This window comes from Rutidosis leptorrhynchoides, chromosome 7 (assembly GCF_046630445.1).
Source record: "Rutidosis leptorrhynchoides isolate AG116_Rl617_1_P2 chromosome 7, CSIRO_AGI_Rlap_v1, whole genome shotgun sequence".
Taxonomy (NCBI): domain Eukaryota; kingdom Viridiplantae; phylum Streptophyta; class Magnoliopsida; order Asterales; family Asteraceae; genus Rutidosis; species Rutidosis leptorrhynchoides.
In genome coordinates, this window is record NC_092339.1 from 177,732,038 (window position 1) to 177,744,905 (window position 12,868).

At 37.0% G+C, this 12,868-nt stretch overlaps 1 protein-coding gene across 1 annotated transcript; it reads right to left on the reverse strand.

Annotated features, from left to right (window-relative positions):
- Nucleotides 1-610: 610 nt before the first annotated feature.
- LOC139859807 (uncharacterized mitochondrial protein AtMg00810-like) lies at nucleotides 611-1,909 on the reverse strand. Its single transcript, XM_071848580.1, has one exon. It carries the CDS (start codon nucleotides 1,907-1,909, stop codon nucleotides 611-613), a length of 1,299 nt encoding a protein of 432 aa, XP_071704681.1.
- Nucleotides 1,910-12,868: the final 10,959 nt, after the last annotated feature.

The following is a 12,868-nucleotide window of genomic DNA, read 5'->3' on the forward strand; positions in this document are numbered from 1 at the left end:
GCAAATGGCAAAGACAAAGGTAAGGGTAGATTTGGCACGTCCAAATTCAAACCTAAACCTAAGGGCATTGCTAACTCTTCTACTTCAAAGATTCCGCAAACCAAGTCTCCTGAAGAAGCAACATGCTTCCATTGTGGGGATAAAGGACATTGGAGGCCCAATTGTTCTAAGTACTTGAAGGAACTTAATGAACTACGGGCCAAGGGTGTCGTCGTACCTTCAGGTTTGTTCATGATTGAACTAAACAATACTTCTATTTCTAATTCCTGGGTATTGGACACAAGATGTGATACTCACATTTGTACAAATGTACAGGGAGTCATAAGAAGTAGGAAGCTGAAGACCGGGGAGCTTAAGCTAATCATGGGGAATAAGAACGTTGCCTCTGTTGATATGATTGGAAAATATAACCTCACTTTTGATTCTGGTCTATGTATTGTTTTGTCTAATGTTTGCTACAGTGCCGAAATGGCAAGAAACATAATATCATTTGATGCTTTATATAAAAGTTATTTCTCCACGTATTGGTGGGATTGTATATCATCACTATTTATAAACCATGTACAATAAGAGATAAGAATAAATACATATAATAGAATAATAAACTATCCTAATTTAAAAGATCATGAGATCTTTTTAAATCTTTGTCGATCTTTATCTCTAATACCCCCCTCAAGCACAGTGCTGGTGGACTGACACGAAGCTTGGTACGGAAAGATTCAAACTGCGGACGAGGAAGACTCTTAGTGAAGATGATTGCTACTTGAAGAGTTGTAGGCACAAACGTAGTATGTAATCGTCCAGCAGCTATAAGTTCACACACAAAGTGATAATCAATGTCAATATGTTTAGACCGTTTATGCGATATAGGATTCTGACTGAAAAATAACGCGCTTTTATTATCACATAAAATCGTAGGACGGTCCGGGGGCAACACATGAAGCTCTCGTAGAAGATGCATAATCCAAATAATCTCGGCTCCAGTGTTAGCAAGAGCACGGTACTCAGATTCACAACTTGATCGAGCAACTGTAGGTTGCTTTTTAGCACTCCAGGAAACAAGATTACCACCTAAGAAAATCGAATAACCATAGGTGGATCTGCGTGTCTCAATGCATCGAGCCCAATCCGTATCGGAATAACCAAGGATAGAAGGTGACGGAGAGTGGCTGAATGTGAGACCATATGCAAGTGTACCCTTAACATAGCGAATGATACGTTTCACAGATTGAAAATGAGCAATGGTTGGTGCATGAAGAAATTGGATTACCTGATTCACGGCATAAGATATATCCGGATGAGTAATGGTAAGATATTGAAGAGTCCCAACTAGAGAACAATAATAAGTGGGATCGGAGTACAAAGTGCCTTGCGTTGTAAAATTTTTTGCCGTAGCCAAAGGAGTAGGCATCGGCTTTGCATCAAGTAACTTGGTTCTAGTCAAGATATCATGTGCGTACTTGGCTTGACTCAAGAATAATCCCGTACTCGTGTAAGTAACTTCAAGACCAAGGAAATAACTTAATTTACCAAGATCCTTGATAACAAATTCGTGATGAAGTCTAGTAATAAACCGACGAATCATAGCATCATCGTTACCTATAAGAATGATATCGTCAACATAAACTAGAAGATAAAGAACACAAGAGTTTGGTTTGTAAACAAAAAGCGAAGGATCGGCTCGGGAACATGAGAAACCGATTTGAAACAAAAAGGTGCTAAGCCTTTGAAACCATGCACGCGGTGCTTGTTTAAGACTGTAGAGGGCCTTCTTAAGATGACAAACATGAGAGGGAAATTTAGCATTAATAAATCCCGGTGGTTGTTCCATGAAGACAGTCTCGGACAAGTTGCCATTCAAGAAGGCATTTTTAACATCAAGTTGATGTAAAGGCCATTTATGAAGCATCGCAAGAGAAAGAACAATGCGAACGGTAGATGCTTTAACAACCGGACTAAAGGTAACTGAATAATCGAGTCCGGGTAATTATGTAAAACCTTGTGCAACCAAGCGCGCTTTAAAACGATCAACGGAACCATCAGAATTAAATTTGGTACGAAAAATCCATTTTGAACCAACCACATTGCCATCTTTCGGTCGGGGAACTAAAAGCCATGTATCATTATGATGTAATGGGTCCATCTCATCACGCATAGCAGCGAGCCAAGCGGGATCTTTAGAGGCAGATTTGAAGCCTCGTGGTTCTTTAGTAGAAAACAAAGCCGTGTGCAAAGGAGAGTTAGCGAGATGAGAAAGATCGGCAATGTATCTTGGCTTAAATTTACCAGCCTTTGATCTTGTAACCATAGAATGGCCTGATAGTGTAGGCGCTGAATTTTCCACAACGGGTAATTCATTTGTCGGAGCTGTGGTCGTTGGTATAGAAGCAGAAGAAGCAGAAGCATGAGGCAAGTCAGTACACAAGTTGCATGGTAAGGGGGTATTCTCATGCAATGAAACAGTAGGTGAAGATGTTAATGAAGGCATGGTAGGAGATGTAATTATAGATGTTGCAAGAGGTCCGCTTTCTTCAAAGTTTGAGAAAACCAAAGTAGATAAATTTGCAGGTGGCATACTACCCGTAAAAGGAAATGATGTTTCATCAAATTGTGCATGTTGCGTTATATAAACGCGGCCAGAATTAGGATCAAGACATTGATACCCTTTATATTGAGAACTATATCCAATGAAAATACATGAGAGACTTCGAGGTGCCAATTTGTAGGGACTATAGTCTCGTAAGTATGGAAACACACGACATCCGAAGGTGCCAAAGGTATCATAATGTGGCGATGTTGAATACAAGAGTTCATATGGAGACTTGAAGTCCAAACGAGAAGTCGGCAATCGGTTAATAATGTATGTAGTGGAGCTAAAAGCATCAGTCCATAGAGAGGCCGGAGTATTGGCATTAAACATCATAGCCAACCCGGTTTCAGTAATATGGTGATGCTTACGCTCAGCCCTTCCGTTTTGTTGAGGAGTGTACGGGCATGATAACCGATGATGAGTACCATTAGCAGTTAGCAAGTTATGAACATGAGTATTCATAAATTCAGTGCCACCATCACTTTGAAATGTCTTAACTTTGCATGAAAATTGTGTTTGCACAAGCCGAAGAAACGCATCAAAAACATCATAGAAGTCAGTCTTGACTTTGAGAGGATAGAACCACGTAAATCTGGAATAATCATCAATAAAAATTACATAGTAACGATAGCCATTAGTAGAAGTAACGGGAGCTGGGCCCCATAAGTCACAATGTATTAAATATAGGACATGTAAAGAACGCTTTTCATTAATATTAAAAGATAATCGTTTACTCTTAGAGAGTTGACAAGAAGAACAAAGGGTAGGTTTCGGCAACAAAGAGGTGACCGATAACTGACCTTTTTTATTTAATAATGAAATAATATCAAAAGCAACATGTCCTAATCTAGAATGCCAAAGTTTAAAAGATCCTTGCAACTTGCTTGAACGAAGTTGAGAGATAAAGGCTCGCTGTCCACGCTCAAGAACATAAAGGTCTTGACTACGCCTTCCCGTGGCTAGAATTTCCTGGGTGTTGCATCTCTGAATTGTGAACATATCATTAGAAAACAAAATATCAACAGGATTATCAGCAGTAAGTTTACTAATTGACAGTAAATTCTTAGTAATAAACAGGACAACGAGAACATCTAATAGTTGTAAGTCTTTAGATAAAAAAGAGGAGCCAACATGAGAAATTGGGAACATTTTACCATTACCAAACATTACGGTTTTGGTACCTGAATATGGCGTGGCAGAGTCCAACATAGACGAGGATGAAGTCATATGCGAAGAGGCACCCGAATCTACATACCAATCGGGTGAGTTCGGCGAAACATTACAACTTGAGTGAAAAGCATGTGCCAAATTAGCATCAAGAGACGGGGTACGAGTAGCATAAGTGGCTAAATCTGGACACATTGAAGCATAATGACCATCAGTTTGGCATAATTGGCAACGAGGAGTATATCCACGACCATGATCGTGACCACGGCCGCGACCACGTAAATTGTTACCGCGACCTCGTGAAGCAGAATAAGAGTAACGCGGACTATAATTTTCCCGAGGACGATAAGAGGATGCATTAAACGCAGCCTGAGTATGAGTAGCAGGTTGGACAGAACTGAGAAACAATTCTTGGCTCTCAGCTTGTGATAACAGATCATGAAACGAATGGCATGGTTTATGTAGTGACCCGAACTTTTCCATGTTTATATATATTAATTGAGATTGATATTTACATGATTAAATGTTTCCAACATGTTAAGCAATCAAACTTGCTAAGACTTGATTAATTGAAATATGTTTCATATAGACAATTGACCACCCAAGTTGACCGGTGATTCACGAACGTTAAAACTTGTAAAAACTATATGATGACATATATATGGATATATATATAGTTAACATGATACTATGATAAGTAAATATATCATTAAGTATATTAACAATGAACTACATATGTAAAAACAAGACTACTAACTTAATGATTTTTAAACGAGACATATATGTAACGATTATCGTTGTAAAGACATTTAATGTATATATATATCATATTAAGAGATGTTCATACATGATAATATCATGATAATATAATAATTTAAAATCTCATTTGATATTATAAACATTGGGTTAACAACATTTAACAAGATCGTTAACCTAAAGGTTTCAAAACAACACTTACATGTAACGACTAACGATGACTTAACGACTCAGTTAAAATGTATATACATGTAGTGTTTTAATATGTATTTATACACTTTTGAAAGACTTCAATACACTTATCAAAATACTTCTACTTAACAAAAATGCTTACAATTACATCCTCGTTCAGTTTCATCAACAATTCTACTCGTATGCACCCGTATTCGTACTCGTACAATACACAGCTTTTAGATGTATGTACTATTGGTATATACACTCTAATTATCAGCTCTTAGCAGCCCATGTGAGTCACCTAACACATGTGGGAACCATCATTTGGCAACTAGCATGAAATATCTCATAAAATTACAAAAATATGAGTAATCATTCATGACTTATTTACATGAAAACAAAATTACATATCCTTTATATCTAATCCATACACCAACGACCAAAAACACCTACAAACACTTTCATTCTTCAATTTTCTTCATCTAATTAATCTCTCTCAAGTTCTATCTTCAAGTTCTAAGTGTTCTTCATAAATTCCAAAAGTTCTAGTTTCATAAAATCAAGAATACTTTCAAGTTTGCTAGCTCACTTCCAATCTTGTAAGGTGATCATCCAACCTCAAGAAATCTTTGTTTCTTACAGTAGGTTATCATTCTAATACAAGGTAATAATCATATTCAAACTTTGGTTCAATTTCTATAACTATAACAATCTTATTTCAAGTGATGATCTTACTTGAACTTGTTTTCGTGTCATGATTCTGCTTCAAGAACTTCGAGCCATCCAAGAATCCATTGAAGCTAGATCCATTTTTCTCTTTTCCAGTAGGTTTATCCAAGGAACTTAAGGTAGTAATGATGTTCATAACATCATTCGATTCATACATATAAAGCTATCTTATTCGAAGGTTTAAACTTGTAATCACTAGAACATAGTTTAGTTAATTCTAAACTTGTTCGCAAATAAAAGTTAATCCTTCTAACTTAACTTTTAAAATCAACTAAACACATGTTCTATATCTATATGATATGCTAATTTAATGATTTAAAACCTGGAAACACGAAAAATACCGTAAAACCGGATTTACGCCGTCGTAGTAACACCGCGGGCTGTTTTGGGTTAGTTAATTAAAAACTATGATAAACTTTGATTTAAAAGTTGTTATTCTGAGAAAATGATTTTTATTATGAACATGAAACTATATCCAAAAATTATGGTTAAACTCAAAGTGGAAGTATGTTTTCTAAAATGGTCATCTAGACGTCGTTCTTTCGACTGAAATGACTACCTTTACAAAAACGACTTGTAACTTATTTTTTCCGACTATAAACCTATACTTTTTCTGTTTAGATTCATAAAATAGAGTTCAATATGAAACCATAGCAATTTGATTCACTCAAAACGGATTTAAAATGAAGAAGTTATGGGTAAAACAAGATTGGATAATTTTTCTCATTTTAGCTACGTGAAAATTGGTAACAAATCTATTCCAACCATAACTTAATCAACTTGTATTGTATATTATGTAATCTTGAGATACCATAGACACGTATACAATGTTTCGACCTATCATGTCGACACATCTATATATATTTCGGAACAACCATAGACACTCTATATGTGAATGTTGGAGTTAGCTATACAGGGTTGAGGTTGATTCCAAAATATATATAGTTTGAGTTGTGATCAATACTGAGATACGTATACACTGGGTCGTGGAATGATTCAAGATAATATTTATCGATTTATTTCTGTACATCTAACTGTGGACAACTAGTTGTAGGTTATTTACGAGGACAGCTGACTTAATAAACTTAAAACATCAAAATATATTAAAAGTGTTGTAAATATATTTTGAACATACTTTGATATACATGTATATATTGTTATAGGTTCGTGAATCAACCAGTGGCCAAGTCTTACTTCCCAACGAAGTAAAAATCTGTGAAAGTGAGTTATAGTCCCACTTTTAAAATCTAATATTTTTGGAATGAGAATACATGCAGGTTTTATAAATGATTTACAAAATAGACACAAGTACGTGAAACTACATTCTATGGTTGAATTATCAAAATCGAATATGCCCCTTTTTATTAAGTCTGGTAATCTAAGAATTAGGGAACAGACACCCTAATTGACGCGAATCCTAAAGATAGATCTATTGGGCTTAACAAACCCCATCCAAAGTACCGGATGCTTTAGTACTTCGAAATTTATATCATATCCGAAGGGTGTCCCGGAATGATGGGGATATTCTTATATATGCATCTTGTTAATGTCGGTTACCAGGTGTTCACCATATGAATGATTTTTATCTCTATGTATGGGATGTGTATTGAAATATGAAATCTTGTGGTCTATTATTATGATTTGATATATATAGGTTAAACCTATAACTCACCAACATTTTTGTTGACGTTTTAAGCATGTTTATTCTCAGGTGATTATTAAGAGCTTCCGCTGTCACATACTCAAATAAGGACGAGATTTGGAGTCCATGCTTGTATGATATTGTGTAAAAATTGCATTCAAGAAACTTATTTTGTTGTAACATATTTGTATTGTAAACCATTATGTAATGGTCGTGTGTAAACAGGATTTTTTAGATTATCATTATTTGATAATCTACGTAAAGCTTTTTAAACCTTTATTGATGAAATAAAGGTTATGGTTTGTTTTAAAATGAATGCAGTCTTTGAAAAACGTCTCATATAGAGGTCAAAACCTCGCAACGAAATCAATTAATATGGAACGTTTTTAATCAATAAGAACGGGACATTTCAGTTGGTATCAGAGCGTTGGTCTTAGAGAACCAGAATTTTGCATTAGTGTGTCTTATCGAGTTTGTTAGGATGCATTAGTGAGTCTGGACTTCGACCGTGTTTACTTGAAAAATGATTGCTTAACAAATTTTGTTGGAAACTATATATTTTTAACATGTGAATATTATGTGATATATTAATCTCTTAATGCGTTTGATATTATGTGATAGATGTCTACCTCTAGAACAAGTCCCATTGACTCACCTAATAATAATGAAGAGTCAAATGTAAATTGGAATGATTCGTGGACTGATTCACAAGTTCCCGAAGAGGAACCGGAAGAAGAGTCGGAACCGGAAGAAGAATCGGAACCGGAAGAAGAATCGGAACCGGATGAAGAAATAGAACCGGTGGGGGAAATAATAAAACGGTTAAATAAAAGAAAATCCTCAACCAACCGACCAAGGTTAATTATGGTCAATGGTGTTTCCGCCAAGGAAGCAAAATATTGGGAGGATTACCAATTCTCCGATGAATCGGATTCCGACGAGAATTCCGATGATGTTATAGAAATTACCCCAACTGAATTTAAAAAGGCAAAAGAAAATAATAAGGGAAAGGGCATAAAAATAGAGAAATCTAATTCCAACCCCGATGAACTTTATATGTATCGTCAACCCCCGAAGTCCTTAAGTTGTAACAATGACCCGGGAACCTCTAAACCACCAGGTTTTTCTAAACCAATGTGGAAAATAACGGCTCGTATTAGGGGAACATCATATATCCCTAGAAACTTGGCAAAACGAACCAAAACCGAAGAAGAAGAAATAAGCGAGTCGGAATAAGATAGTTGTATTCGTGTGGTGTAATACATGTAATATAGTGTGCTTATGCTTTATGATATATGTAAAAATTGCTTGTATTAATAAGTATTTTTTTATGAATCTAACTCTTGTCTATTTTACAGTATAAAAACACAAAATGGATAGACAACCCAATATTTTAAGAGACCTACCCGGAGACATGATTGATGAAATCTTGTCTAGAGTCAGTCAGAATTCCTCGGCACAACTATTTAAGGCGAGATCAGTTTGTAAGACATTCGAAGAACGTTCCAAGAATACCTTGGTTTATAAAAGGCTTTCGTTCGAAAGATGGGGGATATCACATTGGGAAATCCATAAGTTACGATGTGTTTACTTTGACGCATATATTGCGGGGAACCCAAATGCTATTTTACGCAATGGGTTAAGAAATTATTTTGACTCAATATATCCGAATATTGGACTTCGTGATTTAGAAAAAGCGGCTAACATGCAACATAAAGAAGCATGTTATGCTTACGGATTAGTAATGTTCGCTTCTCACCAAAGTGAGAACAAGAACATCGGGCTACAACTATTAAACAAAACGTTCCCACAAGTGACGGAGTCGGTAATTGGGGTAAGAAATGAGGTTTTTAGATTGTTACGGGACTGTTGGACATTACGTAACCCTCGTCCCTTTGACGATGTTACAATACGCTGTCTTATCAACGGCCATAACGGTTATGTTCCACAAGACCAAGGATGGGAAGTAGTTCTAGTAAAACCAGAATGCATGACTTGTTTCTGGACGTATGAATTACGTGTCTTTATTGCCTTTGCTGAACGACTTGTGTACTAGCTAGAATTATCTTCACAACTATCTTGTATCAAAGTTATTTTGTTCTATATTTCATGCTTTATGTAAAATAAGCGATATTGTAAGTTTGTAAAATGTTGTATAAAAGTTTGAACGCGAAATATTATTACAATCAGTTTTTCATATAGAATTGTAGTAGTTGAATTGTATATTAGCTACTAAGTATGAACTTAACGGGTAGGTACTACCCGAATTTAAACTTATAAAACGCTAATATGAAGAAAAAGCTTTTATAAATGAGTTCATATTATGCTACGAAATACTATTAACTACTCTTAATATTCTATATGATTAACTTGTTCCATTTGACTATTTTGAAGGAAATGGCACCGACTACTCGACACACCGTGAATATGAATGAAGAGGAATTCCGTACTTTTCTAGCTTCAAACATAGCCGCAGTACAGGCTGCGCTACATACCAATAATAACCTTGGATCTAGCAGTACAGGAAATCGTGTAGGATGCACCTACAAAGAATTCACTGCCTGCAAACCTTTGGAATTTGATGGAACCGAAGGACCGATCGAATTGAAACGGTGGACCGAGAAGGTTGAATCGGTGTTTTCCATAAGTAAGTGTACTGAAGAGGACAAAGTGAAGTACGCTACGCATACCTTCACAGGTTCTGCGTTAACATGGTGGAATACCTATCTAGAGCAAGTGGGACAAGACGATGCGTACGCACTACCGTGGTCAGCATTCAAGCACTTGATGAACGAGAAGTACCGTCCCAGAACCGAAGTCAATAAGCTCAAGACAGAACTTAGAGGGTTACGAACCCAAGGATTTGATATTACCACGTACGAAAGACGATTCACAGAATTGTGCCTATTGTGTCCGGGAGCATTCGAAGATGAGGAAGAGAAGATCGACGCGTTTGTGAAAGGATTACCGGAAAGAATCCAAGAAGATATAAGTTCACACGAGCCCGCCTCCATACAACAGGCATGTAGAATGGCTCACAAAATCGTAAACCAGATTGAAGAAAGAATTAAAGAACAGACTGCTGAAGAGGCCAATGTGAAGCAAGTCAAAAGAAAGTGGGAGGAAAACGGTGATAAGAATCACCAATAGAACAACAACAGCAATTACAACAATAATCGCAACAATTATCCCAACAATCGCAACATCAATCGCAACTACAACAAAAGGCCCAACAACAATAATAACAACAGCAACTACAACAATCATCCCAACAACAATAATAACCGCAACAACAACAACAATCAGAAGCAGCTATGCCAAAGGTGTGAAAAGAATCACTCGGGGTTCTGCACCAAATTTTGCAACAAGTGTAAAAGAAATGGTCATAGCGCGGTGAAGTGTGAGGTCTACGGACCAGGGGTTAATAGAACGAAAGGCACAAATGGTGTCGGAACGAGTAATGGCGGAGCAAGTAGTGTCGGAGCAAGTTATGCCAATGTAGTTTGTTATAAATGTGGAAAACCGGGCCACATTATTAGAAATTGCCCGAACCAGGAGAACACGAATGGACAAGGCCGTGGAAGAGTTTTCAATATTAATGCGGCAGAGGCACAGGAAGACCCGGAGCTTGTTACGGGTACGTTTCTTATTGACAATAAATCTGCTTACGTTTTATTTGATTCGGGTGCGGATAGAAGCTATATGAGTAGAGATTTTTGTGCTAAATTAAGTTGTCAATTGACGCCTTTGGATAGTAAATTTTTACTCGAATTAGCAAATGGTAAATTAATTTCAGCAGATAATATATGTCGGAATCGAGAAATTAAACTGGTTAGCGAAACATTTAAGATTGATTTGATACCAGTAGAGTTAGGGAGTTTTGATGTGATAATCGGTATGGACTGGTTGAAAGAAGTGAAAGCGGAGATCGTTTGTTACAAAAATGCAATTCGCATTATACGAGAAAAAGGAAAACCCTTAATGGTGTACGGAGAAAAGGGCAACACGAAGCTACATCTTATTAGTAATTTGAAGGCACAAAAACTAATAAGAAAAGGTTGCTATGCTGTTCTAGCACACGTCGAGAAAGTACAAACTGAAGAAAAGAGCATCAATGATGTTCCCATTGCAAAAGAATTTCCCGATGTATTTCTGAAAGAATTACCGGGATTACCCCCACATCGACCCGTTGAATTTCAAATAGATCTTGTACCAGGAGCTGCACCAATAGCTCGTGCTCCTTACAGACTCACACCCAGCGAGATGAAAGAACTACAAAGCCAATTACAAGAACTTTTAGAGCGTGGTTTCATTCGACCAAGCACATCACCGTGGGGAGCTCCTGTTTTGTTTGTCAAGAAGAAAGATGGTACATTCAGGTTGTGTATCGACTACCGAGAGTTGAACAAACTTACCATCAAGAACCGCTACCCACTACCGAGAATTGACGACTTATTTGATCAACTACAAGGCTCGTCTGTTTATTCAAAGATTGACTTACGTTCCGGGTATCATCAAATGAGGGTGAAAGAAGATGATATTCCAAAGACTGCTTTCAGAACACGTTACGGTCATTACGAGTTTATGGTCATGCCGTTTAGTTTAACTAATGCACCAGGTGTGTTCATGGACCTTATGAACCGAGTGTGTGGACCATACCTTGACAAGTTTGTCATTGTTTTCTTTGATGACATACTTATTTACTCAAAGAATGACCAAGAACACGGTGAACATTTGAGAAAGGTGTTAGAAGTATTGAGGAAGGAAGAATTGTACGCTAAGTTTTCAAAGTGTGCATTTTGGTTGGAAGAAGTTCAATTCCTCGGTCACATAGTGAACAAAGAAGGTATTAAGGTGGATCCGGCAAAGATAGAAACTGTTGAAAAGTGGGAAACCCCGAAAACTCCGAAACACATACGCCAGTTTTTAGGACTAGCTGGTTACTACAGAAGGTTCATCCAAGACTTTTCCAGAATAGCAAAACCCTTGACTGCATTAACGCATAAAGGTAAGAAATTTGAATGGAATGATGAACAAGAGAAAGCGTTTCAGTTATTGAAGAAAAAGCTAACTACGGCACCTATATTGTCATTGCCTGAAGGGAATGATAATTTTGTGATTTATTGTGATGCATCAAAGCAAGGTCTCGGTTGTGTATTAATGCAACGAACGAAGGTGATTGCTTATGCGTCTAGACAATTGAAGATTCACGAACAAAATTATACGACGCATGATTTGGAATTAGGCGCGGTTGTTTTTGCATTAAAGACTTGGAGGCACTACTTATATGGGGTCAAAAGTATTATATATACCGACCACAAAAGTCTTCAACACATATTTAATCAGAAACAACTGAATATGAGGCAGCGTAGGTGGATTGAATTATTGAATGATTATGACTTTGAGATTCGTTACCACCCGGGGAAGGCAAATGTGGTAGCCGATGCCTTGAGCAGGAAGGACAGAGAACCCATTCGAGTAAAATCTATGAATATAATGATTCATAATAACCTTACTACTCAAATAAAGGAGGCGCAACAAGGAGTTTTAAAAGAGGGAAATTTAAAGGATGAAATACCCAAAGGATCGGAGAAGCATCTTAATATTCGGGAAGACGGAACCCGGTACAGGGCTGAAAGGATTTGGGTACCAAAATTTGGAGATATGAGGGAAATGGTAATTAGAGAAGCTCATAAAACCAGATACTCAATACATCCAGGAACGGGGAAGATGTACAAGGATCTTAAGAAACATTTTTGGTGGCCGGGTATGAAAGCCGATGTTGCTAAATACGTAGGAGAATGTTTGAC

Bases quoted from the DNA above. Each gene is read 5' to 3' on its own strand.
- LOC139859807 (XM_071848580.1), bottom strand. From the start codon at position 1,909: ATGCTTCATAAATGGCCTTTACATCAACTTGATGTTAAAAATGCCTTC.